Here is a 21,971-nt window from a genome sequence, read left to right as displayed (position 1 = left end):
CTTCTGATACAGTATATACCGTAATTTTCGCACTATAAGGCGCACCTGAATATAAGCCGCAGCAGCTAAATTGAATGATGTATTGTGTACATATATAAGCCGCACTGGAATAAGCCGCAGGTGTTTTAATGTTTAATTACCATATGTAAGGGTCCAGCCTTTCGGAACCCGTTGGTGATCGTGGATGTTTTGACACTCCTCCACGCTGTCAGGATCCACTTGCAAACTTGAGCGAAAGTTGCTTTTCGCATGCGACCAGTTTTGGTGAATGATTTATCGCCGCTGGTCATCCACGCCTCCCACTGAACGCGTAGTGCCACTTTGAACGAACGCACGATTGACACTGATGTCGAGTGGCTGCAGATGCTTCGTGGTGCCCCCAGGAATCACAGCTGGAATTGAGTTTGTGCTCTTGATGGCTGTTTTCACAGACTCTGTTATATGTCCAAAACGAGCAAAGTTTTTTTTTTTTTTTTCTGCGAAAGAATCCTCCAGGGCGCTTGACGTAGCACTCATTCAGCCACTCCTTCATTACGCTTTCCATCATCCACCCTTTCTTGTTGACTTTAAAGGAGATGCCGTTCGGGATCTTTTCTTTTGGCATTGTAATCCGCTTAAAAATCACCATTAATCCAGATGCTGTGCAGCCAAGAACACAAGTGAAATTCCATAGAGGTCCCCTAGTGGCCATTAGCTGTAAAAATCCATAGATTAGCCGCACCGTTATTGTTTTATTGTGGATCCCCATTAGTCTACACCAAAGTGAGACTACTCTTCCTGGGGTCCAAACATTAAAAATACAAACACACACACAAAAAAAGTAAAATAAAAATATAAAACCACAAACATTGAAGTACTCACAAGAAAACATCACAACGAACAAAACGGTGAATAAAAGTTAGATATCACAATTCTCAACCATAAAATACAAATTACATATTCAGTCCATAAGAACAAAACGGATCAAAATCATATATATGATTTTAACTCCTATTATAGCATAACTTTTCTTAAGTCACCGATCACCTTTATATTTCCATACTAATTTCAAAAGTCAATGGTCAAAATGTAACTCATTATTCATGAGCGCAATTTTAAACTTTTTTTTAAACATAAATTTGTTCCTTATCATAGTTGTATTTCTGGGTATTTTATTCCAATAAGCAACTGCTCTATATATTACCGTCTTTTTCAGAGCATTTGTTTTTGGTAGAGGTAAAGCATGAATCTAATGCTTGCCTTGTGCTATATCCATGTCTCATATTAGTTGGGTACAGTACAGTGAGTGCAAACCCTCCGGTTTCCCAGTATTACAGATATTAAACAAAAAGGTTACCAGGCTACATGCCATCCTCTGTTCCACTGTCATCCAGGTCAGCGCAGCATGCATCACTCCAACACTACTCCTCACAGAGCAGCGCAGAGCGAGGCGTGCCGCCCTGTTCTGAGCTAACTGGAGTTTGTTCAGGTCAAGCCTAGAGGCGTTAGACCATATATTAGGACAGTAGTCCAGGCGTGATAAGACTAAAGATTGTAGTATAAGCTTTGCTGTACCATTAGTCAACAGATTTCTACACCTTCTGATCATTGAAGTACCACAGCTCATCTTAGCCACCATATTGCTAATGTGTTTCGACCAAGAAAGTGTTTAATCTATTACAACACCCAGCAGTTTTGCCTCACTGACCTGTTCGATATCAGCACAGTTCAGGACTAGATTTAATTTAGGATTTGATCTAGATGTATATTTTGAGGCTATCATTATACTCTTGGTTTTTGCAACATTTAACTTTAACTTATTTTCACTTACCCTGTTGGATCTCATCTTGCAATAACCTATTAACAGACTCAGATTGTTCCGCCGCTACATACACGGTAGTATCATCTGCATAGATCTCCATTGATGCATTATTAAATACTAATGGTAAATCATTAACGAAGATTGCATACAATAAGGGACCCAGGCAACTCCCTTGGGGCACTCCGGCATGGTTATATAAGTCGCAGGGTCGAAAAAAGGGAAAAGGCGCGGCTTATAGCCCAAGAATTACGGTACTGTATATTTGTCAATTACTTAGATTATATTAGACTTTATTGTCATTATATTTGCATACAAGAGATTTTGGACTCAAAAAATGAAATCACACAAGTAAGAAAAGAGAAAAATAAAATACTATACAGAAACATAAAATACTATACAAGAAACATTAAATACTATACAAGAAACATAAAATAATATACAGAAACATAAAATACTATACAATAAGACAATGTTACAATACTGTACAATATACAAAATAACAACAATATACAAAATAACAACAACAAACACAGTGTCAGACGGTAGTGGGTGGGTATTGCACTGTGGATATTGCACTTGAGGGGTAGGATGTTGCACAGTGTGCATGTTAGAGTTCAGGGTAGTGATGGCTCTGGGGAAGAAACTGTCTCTGAGCCTGTTTGTTCTGGCTCTGATGCACCTGTACCGCCTGCCCGATGGCAACCAGTCCAACAGGTGGAAGCCAGGGTGTGAGCTGTCGATGCCGATATTGGCATTCAAATGTAATATCGGAAATTATCGGTATTTTATTTATTGTGAAAAGTATGCATAATGTTGTGTTAATTCCACGACAAGAGATATGTAATGTTAATTACCTGAAATTATTCCATTATTTGGGGGGGGGGGGGGGACCCTGCATATATCGGTATCTGTTGATCGGTATCAGAAATTAAGAGTTGGACAATATCGGTATATATCGATATCGGTAAAAAAGCCAATATCGAACATACCTAACCCAGACTGCGTCTATTCTACCCAGGCTGCGTCTATTCTACCCAGGCTGCATCTATTCTACCCAGGCTGCGTCTATTCTATCCGACTCGGGGATGCACACACTTATACTGTCTTACTAGGTTCAGTGGGGACAACACTTATACTGTCTTACTAGGTTCAGTGGGGACAACACTTATACCGTCTTACTAGGTTCAGTGGGGACAACACTTATACTGACTTACTAGGTTCAGTGGGGACAACACTTATACTGTCTTACTAGGTTCAGTGGGGACAACACTTATACTGTCTTACTAGGTTCAGTGGGGACAACACTTATACTGTCTTACTAGGTTCAGTGTGGACAACACTTATACTGTCTTACTAGGTTCAGTGTGGACAACACTTATACCGTCTTACTAGGTTCAGTGGGGACAAAACTTATACTGTCTTACTAGGTTCAGTGTGGACAACACTTATACTGTCTTACTAGGTTCAGTGGGGACAACACTTATACTGTCTTACTAGGTTCAGCGTAGACAACACTTATACTGTCTTACTAGGTTCAGTGAGTACAACACTTATACTGTCTTACTAGGTTCAGTGTGGACAACACTTATACTGTCTTACTAGGTTCAGTGTGGACAACACTTATACTGTCTTACTAGGTTCAGTGGGGACAACACTTATACCGTCTTACTAGGTTCAGTGGGGACAACACTTATACTGTCTTACTAGGTTCAGTGGGGACAACACTTATACTGTCTTACTAGGTTCAGTGTGGACAACACTTATACCGTCTTACTAGGTTTAGTGTGGATAACACTTATACCGTCTTACTAGGTTCAGTGGGGACAACACTTATACCGTCTTACTAGGTTCAGTGTGGACAACACTTATACCGTCTTACTAGGTTCAGTGTGGACAACACTTATACCGTCTTACTAGGTTCAGTGGGGACAACACTTATACTGTCTTACTAGGTTCAGTGGGGACAACACTTATACTGTCTTACTAGGTTCAGTGGGGACAACACTTATACTGTCTTACTAGGTTCAGCGTAGACAACACTTATACTGTCTTACTAGGTTCAGTGAGTACAACACTTATACTGTCTTACTAGGTTCAGTGGGGACAACACTTATACTGTCTTACTAGGTTCAGCGTAGACAACACTTATACTGTCTTACTAGGTTCAGTGAGTACAACACTTATACTGTCTTACTAGGTTCAGTGTGGACAACACTTATACTGTCTTACTAGGTTCAGTGTGGACAACACTTATACTGTCTTACTAGGTTCAGTGGGGACAACACTTATACCGTCTTACTAGGTTCAGCGGGGACAACACTTATACTGTCTTACTAGGTTCAGTGGGGACAACACTTATACCGTCTTACTAGGTTCAGTGTGGACAACACTTATACCGTCTTACTAGGTTCAGTGTAGACAACACTTATACCGTCTTACTAGGTTCAGTGTAGACAACACTTATACCGTCTTACTAGGTTCAGTGTGGACAACACTTATACTGTCTTACTAGGTTCAGCGGGGACAACACTTATACTGTCTTACTAGGTTCAGCATAGACAACACTTATACTGTCTTACTAGGTTCAGTGAGTACAACACTTATACTGTCTTACTAGGTTCAGTGTGGACAACACTTATACTGTCTTACTAGGTTCAGTGGGGACAACACTTATACCGTCTTACTAGGTTCAGCGGGGACAACACTTATACCGTCTTACTAGGTTCAGCGGGGACAACACTTATACCGTCTTACTAGGTTCAGTGTGGACAACACTTATACTGACTTACTAGGTTCAGTGGGGACAACAACACTTATACTGTCTTACTAGGTTCAGTGGACAACACTTATACTGTCTTACTAGGTTCAGTGTGGACAACACTTATACTGTCTTACTAGGTTCAGTGGGGACAACACTTATACCGTCTTACTAGGTTCAGTGTGGACAACACTTATACCGTCTTACTAGGTTCAGTGGGGACAACACTTATACTGTCTTACTAGGTTCAGTGGGGACAACACTTATACTGTCTTACTAGGTTCAGCGGGGACAACACTTACACTGTCTTACTAGGTTCAGTGGGGACAACACTTATACTGTCTTACTAGGTTCAGTGTGGACAACACTTATACTGTCTTACTAGGTTCAGCGGGGACAACACTTACACTGTCTTACTAGGTTCAGTGGGGACAACACTTATACCGTCTTACTAGGTTCAGTGTGGACAACACGTATACTGTCTTACTAGGTTCAGTGGGGACAACACTTATACTGTCTTACTAGGTTCAGTGTGGACAACACTTATACCGTCTTACTAGGTTCAGTGTGGACAACACTTATACTGTCTTACTAGGTTCAGTGGACAACAACACTTATACTGTCTTACTAGGTTCAGCGGGGACAACACTTATACTGTCTTACTAGGTTCAGTGTGGACAACACTTATACTGTCTTACTAGGTTCAGTGTAGACAACACTTATACTGTCTTACTAGGTTCAGTGGGGACAACACTTATACCGTCTTACTAGGTTCAGCGTAGACAACACTTATACCGTCTTACTAGGTTCAGTGGGGACAACACTTATACCGTCTTACTAGGTTCAGTGGGGACAACACTTATACTGTCTTACTAGGTTCAGTGGGGACAACACTTATACTGTCTTACTAGGTTCAGTGAGTACAACACTTATACTGTCTTACTAGGTTCAGTGAGTACAACACTTATACTGTCTTACTAGGTTCAGTGTGGACAACACTTATACTGTCTTACTAGGTTCAGTGGGGACAACACTTATACTGTCTTACTAGGTTCAGTGTGGACAACACTTATACTGTCTTACTAGGTTCAGCGGGGACAACACTTATACCGTGGTACTGTTAGTGCATATCAGAGTTCAAGGTGGTGATATCTGAGTCGTAAGACAACCATTATTATCTTTTGTTTTGAATTAATCAAACGAGCTGCTATTATTATATGATGCTTCAGCGCGCCGGAGCCGCTGGTGGTGGTTGACCTTTTTCCGTGTTTGTCTTTTGCAGTCGGGGCTCCCCGGGTTCTACGACCCCTGCGTGGGGGAGGAGAAGAGCCTGAAGGTGCTGTATCAGTTCCGGGGAGTCATGCATCAAGTCCTGTCAACAGACGTGGAGGCACTCAGGATACCAAAGCAATGTAAGTCACATTGACAAACTGTGGGCGGAACACAGTCACTCATCGCACGGCGCTGCTGCACGGAAACACTGACTGTTTGTCACAGTTAGAACCCCCCCCCCCCATCGCCGTTGTCCTTGAGTAGGTCACTTGGAGGCTTATTTGATATTATTCAGAGGCGCTTAACCATATTCTCTCCCTTAAGTCTGTGGTGCCTGTGAGCGTATGTTTCGAGTGATAATGACGACAAGGAAGAAAACTCACAGTATTTTATTTGATAATTTTTTTTTCTCATACATTTCTTGAAATTCAGATTTGATTGGCCCCCTCCGCCATGCTGCTATAACACCCGATTTTCCCCAAGGGGATCAATAAAGGAATATCTTATATTATTACATGGCGTTTTAACATTCGCCAAAATGCTTGATTGTGATAGCGCTCGGTTGCCCCTAACAGCGGTCAATTATTTCTCGATAATTCACCGCTGCTACGGGGCAACGCACAATAATGACCGCTGTTAGGGGCAACAGAGCGCTATTGACCAATCACAATCAAGCATTTTGATCGCAGTCACGAAAGCTAAGCTTTACCATTATGCACAGCTGCACTACATCAGGTGCAATCAAGTCCACACACCTGCCGGCGATGACAGAGGAGCAACAGAACAACTGCGTCTGCATTTGATCTCGTCTTGTCGATGGTGTAAAATTAATTACGTATATTGTTAGTAAGTTAGCCCTATAATAAGCGGGATAATGTATAGCTATACTCGGTCATTGTCGCAAAATAATTGACCTTCACTGCGTTTAGAACACCTTGGCTGCGCCTCTGTGTTCCAGAACGCCGTGTCGGTCAATTATTTTGCGACAATGACCTCGTAGCTATACATTATCCCTTACTTATTTTGCTCCCATTCATCTTATATCTATACATCTATTTTTTTATAGATATGAATTCTCTGCTCATTTTATGCCTGTCTATATAATTTAGCCAATTTTATGCTCATTTTATACCTGTGTCTATTTTGTGTCTACATCACTACTGTGAAGCACTTTGGGCTGCAATTATTGTATGAAAGGGGCTCTACAAATAAAGTTTATAATTATTATTATCATTATTATTATTAAATTAATAATTAATTAAATTAAATTCCCAATCGGGTGTCTGACATCAAGGCCACCTAATCATCCCCTCCCCTTAATTGGCTGATATCAATCCCTGTCTCCTGAGCCGTTCAGCCATTGTGTAGTGTGTGATGTGTGCCAGTGTATCGCAGCCATTGAGCCTGCGTAGCCCAAGGTTGGGTGCTACCAGTGGTGGTGAAGGAGGCAATTTCCACCCTACATTGTGGGGAGTGCTTTGAGTGTCTAGAAAAGCGCTATATAAATGTAATGTTCATTCATTCAAAATGTCGTCCTGATATCCCTCGAGCTGTTTCCACTTCCTGTGTAAGTAGCGGCACCCGGCAGCGCTGGTATTAACGGTCATGTTCCTCCTTGTGTTCCACCGTACAGCTCACCGGATCGACGCCGACGACACCTAGGAGGCGGGAGCTCCTCCACGGGAACCAACCGAGACACATCATTGAACTGAACTGTTTGACAGACAGATGGATTTGGATTAAAGCTCCTATGGTTAGATAGGAACGCGGATTTGTCCTCGTTCACTGAGAAGTCATGCATTTTCTTTTTTTGTCTTTATACTGTTCATTTAGATATGCAGAGTGGAGTCGGGAGCATCCCAAACGGGATGGATAATGATTTAAAGGTGCTGTAAGTGGTATTTCTTTAGTTTGAAACAAGTGGTCTACAGGTTAGAATAATGGCTCTACAGACTCCCATCACTGGTATAGAGTGTCTGGTCAGTAACGTGGGTCTCCCCTCAGTCCCTCAGCTCTGCAGTAAACAGCCATCTCTGGTATAGAGTGTCTGGTCAGTAACATGGGTCTCTCAGTCCCTCCTGCTCTGCAGTAAACAGCCATCTCTGGTATAGAGTGTCTGGTCAGTAACATGGGTCTCTCAGTCCCTCCTGCTCTGCAGTAAACAGCCATTGTTGGTATAGAGTGTCTGGTCAGTAACATGGGTCTCCCAGTCCCTCCTGCTCTGCAGTAAACAGCCATTGTTGGTATAGAGTGTCTGGTCAGTAACATGGGTCTCCCAGTCCCTCCTGCTCTGCAGTAAACAGCCATTGTTGGTATAGAGTGTCTGGTCAGTAACATGGGTCTCCCAGTCCCTCCTGCTCTGCAGTAAACAGCCATCACTGGTATAGAGTGTCTGGTCAGTAACATGGGTCTCCCCTCTGTCCCTCTGCTCTGCAGTAAACAGCCATCACTGGTATAGAGTGTCTGGTCAGTAACATGGGTCTCCCCTCTGTCCCTCTGCTCTGCAGTAAACAGCCATCACTGGTATAGAGTGTCTGGTCAGTAACATGGGTCTCCTCTCTGTCCCTCAGCTCTGCAGTAAACGGGGAATGCATTTTCTGGTATTCTGTTCCCCACTTTATCCAATCAGGACAGAGAAGATTTGTTTGTCTTGACAACAATAAGAAATAAAACAAATTTGTAAGCAAATAATATGCTTGAAACAAGTAAACGAATATGCCAGTGGAGTAAGCAAAAAGCTAAATCAGGACTCTCCAATCAAAGTGGGAACGGGACACCAGAAAATGTACTTTGTGTTTTACTGCAGAACAGAGGGACTGGGAGACCTATGTTACTGACCAGACACTCTATATCCGCGATGGCTGTCAGAATGTAGAGCTATTTAACACTTATACAAATATACAAAAATACCACTTTTAAATCACCTTTTAAGTATCAATGGAGAAGGTTGTGGCCTGCTTTAAATTCCAAATTGACACGAAAATCTATGGCTACTACTATCTTATTCCTATGGCCTTTCAGCCGTCACAGTACCCATTTATTTTTGGTATGGCTTGTAATGTATGATTAATCTGTACTGTACTCGTACTGTACCGTACACATCACTGCAGTGCCTATGTGATTGAAGACATGAATGCACCTCTGTATATTTGCCATATTATTAAAACCAGTCTCTTCCATGTTGCGTAAATGTTTTGGTACCTGCAGAGGAATAATCTTGTGAAAGTGAACTCTCACTCATCTCAGTTATGTGTTGTTGTTTTTTTTACATGAATATCAGGGGTGTAAAAAGTACCCAGAAATTATACTTAAGTGAAAGTATGGGTACCGTCTCAAAATCGTACTCAAGTAAAAGTCAGAGTATCTGGCTAAAAACACACTTGAGTAAAAGTCAAACGGTTTCTACTTTTAAATATACCTAAGTACTAAAAAGTAAAAGTTTCTGACTGTCTAGTCTTCTGATAGCAGGTGTTTAATCAAAGATCCCTGCTTTCTAGTCTTGCACAAGGACCAATCAGCATGGGTATGGGCGGGTTCATTTTCCATTGATGGGGATTTGATTGGCTGTTTTTAAATAAAGTGTGGCCGCAGGATTAATAACGTTAACGTTAGTTCGGCCAGAGAAACAAATATACTAATTAAAATTGTGGGACCTGTGAGATTTGTACTTTGTAGGTCAGCATTTTAAATGTAAGGAGTAAAAAGTATGTTTTTTTTTCTCTGAAATGTCATTGAGTAAAAGTACAAGTATACAAACCTAATAATATTCGAGTAAAGTACAAATCCCCCAAAACACTACTTGAGTATTGTAACGAAGTACAATTACTCAAGTACTTTACACCCCTGATTGAATATACGTTATGGCTGGTGCGCGACTGTGAGCTGTCAACACCACTACACAGACCCTTCTCATACTGAACGGTTCAGCCCCAACCAGAAACAAGAATTTGTCTCTCTTCCAATTTTCTGGGTTTATTTTTGACATTGGTTAATGAGCTGAGTATACTGCAGTATTATTGCCTGTACATTGAATTAGCATGTACAGTATGAACTACAGCGCCCCCCACAATGTTTCACTAGCTATACTGTAACTTCCTGAGTCCTTCCTTAGAGGCTTCACCCACCAGAGGGGTGGGACCATAGACATATATAAAGGCTAGATGACTCACTCGCGCTGCTGGCCAATGGAGACCGACGTTGCCACATGGTGGCCATCTTGCCACAGACGGCACGCCCACTCTTAACATGAATGTCTATGGTGCATGTACTATTGAAATAACCATAACTTGCTAAATTTTCAAACGGTTTGGTTTGTTATAAAAGTCAGAGATGTAGTTATCATACTGCATACGTATAATGGACTTTCATGTGAAAATTATTTTTAACATGTCCAAGCATCATAGCCACGGTAATAACGTTTGTAATAAACCAAACCGTTTGTAAATCGGTTGAAAATTGAGCAAGCTATGGTTATTTCAATAGTACATGCACCATGGACCATAGACATTCATGTTCTGAGTGGGCGGGCTGCCTGTGACAAGATGGCCACCGGCGAACCACACCAGAGACTCGGCCTTGCACCATCTAGTTATATATATATCTATGGGTGGGACTGGGAACAATATATTTCCTGAATGCTACCGGCCTCTTCTGATGACAAGAACATGGCGTAACATAAATGAAGAGGAGAGCAATGGAACACATTTCTTTTTTGTATCCACTTTTTATCCCCATTTTATCCCATCCCAATTTCGTGTATCCAATTCTTCCCTCCCCTGTCTTGAACGTTGCTAGACTATGCCTCCCACAGGTCGGCTGTAGTGAGGACAGAAGCCTTGCATCACGTGTCCCCTCCGGTACACGAGGAGGCAGCCTGTCGCATCTTTTCACCGCAGCAGCTCGAACTCTCAGTGGCGAGGAGTAACGCGTGGGAGGCTGCCCCTGCTACTTCCTGCTTCCGTCGCACCGGCGTCACCAAACCGACCTGTAGGAGTCGCTGTCCACAACGTCCAATCCCCACCCACCGGCTCTCCCACCCTCTAACACTTGCCCATTGTGTTAGTATGCGGTAGCAACGCCGAGAGCTGGGCTCGAACCCAGCGTATCCTGCGTTAGAGGCGAGCGCCTTGCCCACTGCGCCAATCAGCCGCCCATGCAATGGAACAAATTTATAATTTTTACAGACACACGAGATGCAGCTGAGGCTGTAATACATCTCGGCCTCTGGAAAGTGTAAGTTGCTTAAATGCAGGATGTACTGTAGCCCTAGAGAGAGAGGTTATATGGCTGTCAAACCATAGATCTGTTTGGTTTTAACCGTCTAGTGTGGTAGTGAAAGGGTTAACTGTAGTGTGGTAGTGAAAGGGTTAACCTTCTGTAGTGTGCTAGTGAAAGGGTTAACCTTCTGTAGTGAAAGGGTCCAGACATGGGTGCCCTTGACTCATGTATCAAACCCATAGTCACCAACCTGGGGGTCAAATAGAATAAAAAAAAAATTGATAAACAAATTAATTCTGTGGTTAGGTCCAGCTGAAGCAACTATCCAAAGTCAAGCCTCTTCTCTCCTTTAAAGACTTTGAGAGAGTCATGCATGCCTTTGTGACAACACGGCTGGACTACTGTAATGCGCTCTATGTTGACGTTGGCCAGGCCTCGCTGTCGCGTCTTCAGCCGGTCCAAAACGCTGCTGCTCGGCTGTTGACTGGGACACGCAAACGGGACCACATGACTCCTGTCCTCGCCTCCCTTCATTGGCTGCCTGTGCAGTTTAGGGTCCATTTTAAGATCCTGCTGTTTGCTTATAAAGCAATGAATGGTCTGGCCCCACCCTACCTCACCGAGATCCCGCACCCCTACACCCCATCACGGTCTCTGAGATCTGCTGACCAGTCCCTCCTGGTTGTCCCTAAATCCAGGCTAAAAAACAGGGGGGGACGGTGCATCTGCGGTTGCAGCCCCCAAACTGTGGAACGAGTTGCCCCCCCACATTAGGCTGGCCCCAACGCTCCCAGTGTTTAAGTCCCATCTTAAAACACATTTGTTCTCCCTAGCTTTTAAAAAAAAATGTAGTCTGCTGCCATCATTTTGTTTGTAGTTCTGTGTACTTTGTATTGTGTTTGTGTTTTTTTTTTTTTTTACTATATTATGGTTTTTACTGTGAAGCACTTTGGTCAACCATGTTGTTTTTAAATGTGCTATACAAATAAAGTTGGATTGGATTAATACATTAAAAAAAAATCAAGATTTGGCTAGCCATCTAAACTTATAAGACGTTATGTTGTCAGTCTGCAGTCCCTTCTCTTCCTTTGGAGGTCTTGGAGGAGATCTTTGTGAATCTTCCTCCCCAGCAGGTGGTGCGCGTTTGCCGGTTAGTGTGCCGCGAATGGAAAGAAGCGGTCGACTCTCAGTCTCTGTGGAGAGAGAGGTATTGGCCACGTGATCCGGTTAAACTCCCCGAAGACTGGAGACTCTTTATTTTATTTTATTTTTTTATATATATATATATATATATATATATATATATATATATATATATATATATATATATATATCACTGATTCTTGAGAGTCGGGACAAAACACTTTTTAAATATTATATTTTGAGAATGCACACTATATTAATTAGAGTTATATATTCATGTAGAGAAAGGTCTGAGCTATTTAACCATGTAAAGGTGCAGGCTCTACATAGAAAAACATTTTCAACAAATTCACATGTTTCCCTTTGAAACTTGATTTGTGTTAACTCCGTCAGACACACAAAAAAGTATATAATTCTAATTATTCCAGTCCAACAAGAATCTGAAGTATGTTGTAATAGTGTTAGTTACTCTGGTATGCAATAAAATATAATATATAAACCTCAGGTGTAATTTCACACTATTCTGAAAACCCAGAGTTAGAAATATTAGCATTTTCAAACTTTGTTTTTAATTTTGATATGATAAAAAAAAGATCATTAAGTAAATAAGACACAAGAGGATGAAGATCTAATGCTCCTTTATTACTTAAACAACATAAACTGAAGAAGGAATTTGTATTTTCCCCAAGATTAACAAAAATAAATATCTGACGGTGTTGACAATGATCTGACGGTGTTGATGAGAAACTGACGGAGTTGACAAAATTGGATTTGCATCTCTGCTCAATTTTTTAAACAGATGGAAGTGACAATAAGAACTAATAACTCCTTGTCTTATACTGAACATTTTGTTAACTCAATTGTAATAAACAACAAACTTTACATACACTGTTTCCAACTATTACAAAATGCACCGTTTCCAACAACAAAAACAGTAATGGAGAACAGGACCCCTTCTTCTCGTCCCTGTTTTCATCTACCTCCTCTACACCACTTCCTGATCTCCACTTTCTCACCCACTTCTCCTCTTCCTTTCCTTCTGCATTTCTGATTAGTTTCACTATGATGTCTTGAACTGGGCAGAAACAGACATCCTTCTTGCCACATTTGGGCTGAACCACATTTCTGTTGGACCATGGGGTTGCAGAAATTCCACTTTCACATCTTGTTGCTCATTATCCACATCGATGGTCTTGGCTAGCCACCAGTGGTCATCATATACTACTGCTAACCAGTCTCTATTACTAAGGCTGCTAACAGTCTTTACTGTCACCGTACCCTCAGGACCTTTCAAAGGTTCTTCGTCCAACTCCTCCATTACATCTTCCATCTCCATACCCTCTTCCATCTCATTTTCCATCTCCTCCCACAACATGGCCAGAGGTCTCTTCTTCCTTGCCCTCCGTGTATCACTCTGCTGTTCTCATGGGTTGCCATGGTAATAGGAGGTAGCTGGGCAGAAGCACTGGCAATCCAACATCTCGCTGCAAAAGCAGGATAGTTGTCTGTTGTGGATCCTGTCCTTATGTGCGATGATCTGGTGTATTTGTCTTGTTGAGGGAACCGGTTTGAGAGGATTCATGAGAAGTGTGTCGTATCTTTGCATGTCTTCTTCCACAATATGATACAGCTGAACACCATTCAGACTGTTTGAGACCTTTTTGAAGAATATGTGTCCATCAGTCACATAATTTCCTCTCAGGACCAGGTTGTCAGCTGTTCTTTTTACTGTTCCGCCAATGCCGTCTGGTGCGCCCTTACCATGAGAAGTGGGGAAGAAGTTCCACGTTGTCCTTTCAAACCCCAGTGTAGGTGGGATACCAGACAGAAGAAAAAAGTTCTTCTTGTTCTTGTTTGCTTGGACCATCAGACCAAAAGTGCACGGTGGTAACCTGTGGATATTTTGTCTTGATATCTTTTAGGACTGGATCCATTTGTGTCCAGATTGCTGCAGCATCCTGTCTCTTTGACTCTGACAGTGTGCAAAACCCTGCCTTTCCACCCTTAGTGTAATACATTCTGGTATGGAGTGTTATCTGTGGCAGATTTTGTTCGAAATGGCAGGCCTGAACTTCAGCTTTATATTTGAATTTCCAGGATTCTGAAAAGTCAACATGGACGATTGCTGTACTCTCATCACAGGACTCAATTGTGTTGCTGTATTCTTTTGACTGGTTTCGCAATGAACACACATGTGTTGTGGTTTCCTATCTGAGTTTTTGCTCATAGAGTTTGATGAGCAATGAAAGGCTGCCTCTGTGTTCGACGAGCTTAGTGTTCATGTCGATTCCATTGCATGTGTCTTCTTGAACTCTCTCCCATTGAACATCCATTGAACATCGATTTTGTCTTGCTCTTGGGTTGTAACTGTACCTTTGTTTAGACATTGTGAGCAGGCGCGAAGAAGGCAGGCCTCACTTGCTGGAGAGCAACAAACTAATTGAAAACTGTCATCCAGTTTGTTTGACTTCACAACACCAGACATTTTAAGGACCTCGAGCATTAAGCATGCATTTTCATGTATTTGACACAGACATGTCTTCCGATCAGATGCTTTTGGTGCTGTGACATAGAAGGGCCTCAGAGCACAGAATGAAGAATAGCTCAGCTTTACAGTGGGGTTCTTAATCTGGAATTCAGTGTGGAGGTTGAGCATGGAGTCTAGCAGGATCATTATGTGCCGCTTGATCTTGTTCCTGGTGATTGTGTCAGTCTTATCCGTTGTCACACGTGTAGAGTTCAGGAAGAAATCCTGAACAGTCTGTCTGTGTTATACCCTGTATTGATGTTGGCTTTTTCTGAGGCTGCTCCTTTTCTCTCATTAACTTGTAGGTTAACCCAAACTCTTTCATTTGTTGAAGAAGACGATACTTTTTAAGAATCGTGCCTGATGACACACTCAGTGCTGGTTTTTGGCGCCGTGGGCCAGGAGTTTGTTTGTCTTCAGCTCTCTTCTGGGGATGTTGTGGAATAGAAGGGTCTTTTGGATTTTCGGATTCCTTACTTTGCTTCCTGATAGCATCTTCTTTGTTTCTGTGCCTGGAGAGTCCAGTGGTGATGTATTTGTAGCCTTTTTTCTGCGCATTATTGTTTTTATCAGGTTGTTTCGTTGCTTTGTTACATTTGTAATATTCTCTTTCATAGTTTTTATTTCTCTTGAATGCCTTTTTCGCATTTTACTTCGTTGCTTTTCCTGTCTGAGAGACTCCCTGCACTGTCTGGCATTGTTATCTAGAATATCCTGATCTGATCTTTATCTGATCCTGATTTTTCTTGAACTCTACACTTGTGACAACTGATAAGATTGAGACAACTGACTAGCAAAATATTATCCTGTTGATCACTCCATACCATAATGTATTACACTATGGATGGAAAGAGTCAGATAAAGGATGATGTAGCAATCTACAGTAGACACACATGGACCAGTCCTATATTAAGAATTATTATAAAGATATTAAGATGAAATATCCACAGTTTACCACCGTTCACCTTTGCTCTGATGATCTAAGTAAACAGTATAAGAACAAGAATAACTGTTTTCTTCTGTCTTGTATCCCTACTGGGTTATGAAATTTTACATCAATCAATCAACCACGTAGACAAGTGATATATTTATATTTATGTATTAACACATGTGCTGGGAAAGTAAGACAATTATTCAATAAGCAGACCACAGCCTGCCCATGCTCTAAAAGTCAGAAGTGTATTGTAATGCATGTTATTATATGCACACTTCTGTGCAGATACAACTCTGAAATAACATTTAAATCCTTTACCATGTTCAAAAATAGTATAATAATAGCATATTATGAGGTTATTGATGGATTTGTCAACTCCGTCAGCTTACACGTCAACTCCGTCAGACACAAAATCTGACGGAGTTGATGTCTGACGGAGTTGACAAAAAGGCACACATTTTCCCTCCAAGCCTGTATTGTGCACTGCAGCTAGCTAGTTTTTTGGCAGTTGCTAGCTGTCTTAATAATCTCACTGAAACACTTGAATTCAATCCACTATTGTTTTTTAAAAGTATAATAACGGAGAGATGGTGTTGACATGTTCCAGCTGTGACCATAGGAATATTGACATTGTTTGTCTAAAATATCAAAACGTATCAAATTTACCAGACCATGTGTGGTAGTGTTGCATTCACCACAGGCAGGGAAAGGAAAAGGGGTCCTCAGGGATAGAGCTGGCCATGCTATTGCCTGATTTAATTAGGTTTATGAAAAAGTCTGACTGAGTTGACATAAACTGAGGACACAACTTTGATAGGCAGATTTCTATGGAAAATATTATTTGAGTTTCATGGCATGCATTGTTTTATACATTTATAACCCTTATCCTTGATTTGATATGTATGTTTTCACAAGTGGAGAGGTTTTTCAAGCTTTTTTGGGCTGGTCAATAATGTGACCCTTGCTGAGGACAAGGAAATTAACATGGGAGCTTCTAACCACAGATTATACATTTAAAGAAATATCCCCCAAAAAACAAATATATGTGCTAAAACATAACATCAGTATACACAATACATTTAGATTGAACTTTGTGAGTATGTCAATCATTATTAATTTCTTAATTTTTTATATAAATTTGACTTTTTTTTTTTTTTTTTTTTTTTTTTTTATTATTGCAAAACAAAACTTATTAAAAGTCAGTACTCAACACACAATGTATAATGAAACTTTCAGTAAAGGTGGTTAAAATATATGCAAGTACAGAAACAGGATAAAACAAAAATAGTCAATAATAACATTTTAACCGTATACCGTGTATATCCAGCGAAGTTACAATTATATAAATGTTAGTATATAATATACCCCGAATACCTATTTTCTAAAACCCTACACACATATGCTCCAGCTCAAATCCCCAGCTAAATTTGACTTTTCTATGTAGGACATGTTTTGTCCCGACTCTCAAGAATCAGTGATATATATATATATATATATCTTTTTTCCTCCGATTTTCTCCCATCCCAATGTTAGTCGTTATGCCAATTCCCAATCCCCTTCCTGGTCGCTGCGCACTTACCCCCCACAGTCGGTCTGGGAGAGTGGAGGCTATCACGTGCTTCCTCCGACACACGTGTAGCCAATCAACCGCTTCTTTTCACCTGGCAGCGCGGACTCTCACTGAGAGGGTGTAACGTGTGGAAGGATCACACTACCCCCCTTAGATCATATCCGCGCTGAGCAGGCGCCCCGACCGAACTGTAGGAGTCGCTGTTTACAACGACCCGGACCCACCCCACCAGCTTTCCCACCCTCTAATACTGCCAATTGTATTAGTGTGAACGGCCAGCCAAGCTGGTGACAACGCCGGAGCTGTGAGCTGGATTCGAACAGGCGAATCCAGCGTCTCCGGCGTTGGTGACGAACGCAATCTCCGCTATGCCACCTGACCGCCACTGACTGGAGACTCTTCTAATACTTCTTGTGCAGGAAGAGACGCAATCTTCACAAGAACCCGAAAGGTTATGGTGAGAGAGTCGAGACGATAAAGGACCAAATGCTCACCACTGACCCTGAAATCAAATGTTGGAATATTATTATTATTATTATTAGGGCTGTCAGTTTATCGCGTTAATTAGATTAATTAATTACACAGCAAATTATCGCGTTATGAAAATTAACTCAAAATTAATTACAAAAGAAAAGAAAAAATGTATCTTTTTTTGTATCATTCATTCCATAAGAATGTAGAATACACATTTACAGACTTTTTTTTTATATGGTCCATTTGCATGTTCTTGGTATCTGATTCTAGGGACATCTATGAATCTCAGGGAATGTATTCCCAGTGTCAGAAATACTTTTTTTTTTTTTATCAATTTTTTTTATTATTAACATGAAAACAAGACAACACAATACAATAACCATAATAACAATACACAGAACTTCACAGGGAGATAACAGAACAATAATAATAAAATAAATAACAATTTATAAAAACAGAGTACAACATTTTAAATTTTAAGGGGGTAGTATTCAGTACCGTTTCCCGGCCGTGTGGCTCTATATCAATAAGACTTATGTCTCTAATTCTCATATTGGCGCACTCTTCCAATTCCCCTCACAACCCTCACCAAACTGAGTCATCTCAAAACGTGCATATCAGTGATGTCAGAGATTTCCAGCTGCATAACAATGTGGCAATTGTCACCAGGCCACACAGTGGTTGGAGCCCAGCCTCAAAACGGCTTAAGATCCTGAGGTAGAAAAACGCTGCCCCTGAGTACCCGACCAGAAATACAAAACAATGAACCTTTTCGAAAAACAAAACCTACAGAGTGTTCCATAGACTCACAGGAACCGTGCAAAAGTGCCCAAACAGTGAAGAAATAGCAAAATAGCTCCCCCCCCAATAAAATTCCCCCAGTTAAAGTTAAGAAGGACAAGACAAAAGACAAGACAGACAAGACATTTCCTCCTCCCCCCCCCACGAGACCGCCGGACTCCCCCGAACAAGCACCTCAACCCCGCTCAGCCGCACACGGCGGTCCTGACCTTCTCAGCTGTTGCAAACCACAGGTCAATACCAGCCTGCCCCACCCCAATCACCCGCGCCGTGGATATCTCAAGATAAATCACTGTCCAACAGTGTTAGGGACCAGTTAATCACTGTGAGCTTCTCTGGCTCCTTCCATCTCAATGCTATTAGCTTCTTCGCTGCTGTGACGCCCGCTAGGACAACCCTTTTTAGTTGTACGGACGCGGGTAGTGTCGTTATATCGTTCAGGAGTAGGGTAACAGCTGTGAATGGGATAGTTAAGCCACACAAATCTGAAAGTTTGTCCGTTATTGACCTCCAGAAGCGGGCCACTGGTGGGCAATCCCAATACATATGCATATAAGTGCCAGCGGCCCTTTGAGAGCACAAAGTGCACAGAGAGTCGGTTACCAGTCCCATAGCAAATAGCTTCCTAGGTGTAAGATAGGTCCTATGAATATAATTAAAATTAATTTGCTGGTGATTGGGGTTGCGGGAAGACAATGCCACATTTGCCCAAACATCATCCCAGTCAAACTCGGGGTCCAACTCCGGGATATCCACACGCCAGATTGTATCCAATGACAAATTTTTATACGTGGATTGAATTAAGAGCGTATAAAAGTCTGAGACAAACCCTCTGGAGGTCGTCCTGTCCGCGTGAATATTAAAGGCAACCAACTTGTGTTCAGCTTTTCGTTCAGCGTTTCTCTGATTGGCCACACGGCCAATCAATCAATCCACTAGCACACGCCCTTGCGGCGCGGCAGAAGCGCTGGTCGAACCAGCGGTGTTCTGTTGTGTGACTGTTACAGCGGTGTTCTGTTGTGTGACTGTACTAAACTCTTCCACCACATGACCGACATTTGACATACAGTACACCTCCTATCTATGTTGGGATTATGTTTGGTCATGACAAAACAATAAAAATCGCTACTGTTAGTAATGCTGCCACCACCCACTTCAATGACAGAGCTCTCATATTTGCGAATGCATAAACTATATCTTAAATTATGGCGATGTGTCTAATATGGCTGTCGCGAAGTCATTGATAAGCGACAGCCATATTAGACACATAGCCATAATTTAAGATATAGTTTATGCATTCGCAAAATATGAGAGCGCGCCGCTGTCATTGAAGGGCTTCCTACAGTAATTTATATTTGTTCTTTGTTTTAATTCCACACTCAACCCATTCCACAGATTCACTCCACAAACTGAAATACGCATACTTTTCATTGTTGAATGAACAGCCTGTTTCTTTTTTTTTTTTATCTACTTTTTCTCCCATTTTTTCTATTTTTCTCCCATCCCAATTTCGTACTGTCCAATTCTACCCTCCCCTGTCTCGAACGTTGTTAGACCATGCCTCCCACAGGCCGGCTGCAATGTGGACAAAGCCTTGCATCACGTGTCCCCTCCGGTACTCGAGGAGGCAGCCGTCGCATCTTTTCACCTGCACAGCGCGATCTCTCAGCGGCGGGGGTCTGCGTGGGAGGGACACGCCGCCCCCGTCGCTTCCTGATTCTACTGTACAGGCGCACCAACCGACCTGTAGGAGTCGCTGTCCACAACGTCCGATCCCCACCCACCAGCTTCCCACCCCTAACGCTGCCAATTGTGTTAGTATGAACGACCAGCCAAGCATCTCCTGCATTAGTGGCGAGCGCCTTGCCCACTGCGCCACTTAGCCGCCCTATGAACAGCCTGTTTCTTGAAGTTAGACTCTCCTCTTAAATTGTATTAAATGGTATGTCTATAATTTATTTGAGCACCTGCGGGAAGTCCCAGCTGATTGACTTGGAGAAGGAGGGTTTAACCCCGCCTTCATGGACCATCTTCAGCCGGATATCAAAATATGTGATTGGTGAGCAATATTTATACACTATGAAATGACTCTCGTCACTGCAACTCCTGACAGATCAGTGTAGGGGGGGGGGGGGTGTTGTGTGTTTGCCATAGGATTAGTTAGTTGCTATTGCATGCACTTATCTGTGTTTCATTACACATATGAGTGCATGCTTACCAACTGTTTCGCCTGTTTTATTGCAACACTATACTATCACCGACATCTAAGAAGGGAGATCCCCCCTTGAACGGCCCTTCTAAGGTTTCTCTCCTCCACATTGCCTGTGGTTCTTTTTTCCTATTGCTAGGTTTTAGTGAATTTTTCCTTACCTGCGCGTGGGGTATGTCTGGGAATGTTGCATTTATTTAAAAAGAATTTACTTTATGGTGTTTTTGTTTTGTTCTTGATTTATTGTGATGTTTTTTTTTTTTTTTTTTTACTTTCTTTTTTCTGGTCAAGTATGACCGACAGAAACAGGTTGAAACGGGATGTAGAGCAGGGGAAGACATTCTGAGAAATGACGACGGGTCCGGGAATCGAACTCGTGTCCCCCAGATCCGTGGCGAGCACGGTTTTCCCCGACGCAGAAATAGCGCCGAGATATGCGGTGAGCTACTGGAGCTCCCCCTATTGTGATGTTTCTTCTTGACTTGTTTAAAGAAGACGTGTCCGGCCCATGGGGACATCAATGTGTGTTACTTGTCGGGCCTTACAAATACATTTGATTTGATTTGATTAAATAAATTAAGCTTAGTACCTCCTGTTTTCATCCAAGGCATGCTTCAACTTGGCGAATCGGATACACAATCTGCATTGAGTTGCTTGATCAAAGAATGAGGCAAATCCAGACATTTGCTCCTGATCCGGTCTTCTATGAGAGGAATTGACTACACGACATAATGTACAGGTAATTACTATATGGAGGTGTAGTGGTGTGAATGAATGAATGAATGAAAACTTTATTAACAGATTGCAGAATGGGTACAGTACAGTACAGCTCAATACATACAATTGTTAAGGGGATGCAGACCAGAGAAAGACTTTCGTCTTGTTTACATCAGGGTCCCCCATTTTCAATTCATCGTAACATATATGACATACATGACATACAGATAGACAGTACTGCTACATCTATACATTTATGACATATCAGATTTGCAATTACAGTACTGTTTGTGATACAAAAAGAGTCCAGAAAGAAAAGAGTATATACATTAGGCGTAGAAACTGTACATTGGATTGTGGGGGTGGGGGGGGGCTGTACATTGGAGGTGGTTGGGTGGGTGGGGGGGGGTTGGGTAGGAGTGGGGGGGGGTGGGTAGGAGTGGGGGGGGGGGGGGGTTGGGTAGGAGGGGTGGGGGGGGACTGTACATTGGAGGTGGTTGGGTGGGTGGGGGGGGGGGGGGGGGTTGGGTAGGAGTGGGGGGGGGGTT

General features: G+C 42.1%; 2 protein-coding genes across 2 annotated transcripts in view; both read left to right on the top strand.

Moving 5' to 3' along the window:
• dnajc11a (DnaJ (Hsp40) homolog, subfamily C, member 11a) overlaps positions 1-9,010 on the top strand; it is a 61,211-nt gene extending 52,201 nt beyond the window's left edge. Inside the window, exons 15-16 of the mRNA XM_084333210.1 lie at positions 5,842-5,971; positions 7,465-9,010. Of these exons, the coding sequence (XP_084189336.1) occupies positions 5,842-5,971; positions 7,465-7,493 (159 nt within the window). The 3' untranslated portion in view covers positions 7,494-9,010. The remainder of the gene's footprint in view (positions 1-5,841; positions 5,972-7,464) is intronic.
• Positions 9,011-11,639: 2,629 nt separating this feature from the next.
• LOC311244186 (F-box only protein 17-like) lies at positions 11,640-20,560 on the top strand (the record flags this gene model as incomplete). Its single annotated transcript, XM_084333593.1, is given in 4 exon segments — positions 11,640-11,729; positions 12,116-12,255; positions 20,462-20,502; positions 20,505-20,560. Coding segments are annotated over 4 exon segments (327 nt in total).
• Between the last annotated feature and the right edge of the window lie 1,411 nt (positions 20,561-21,971).

This window comes from Notolepis coatsorum (genome assembly GCF_963971535.1).
Source record: "Notolepis coatsorum genome assembly, chromosome: 17".
Classification (NCBI taxonomy): domain Eukaryota; kingdom Metazoa; phylum Chordata; class Actinopteri; order Aulopiformes; family Paralepididae; genus Notolepis; species Notolepis coatsorum.
This window is presented reverse-complemented; position numbering and strand designations above follow the sequence as displayed.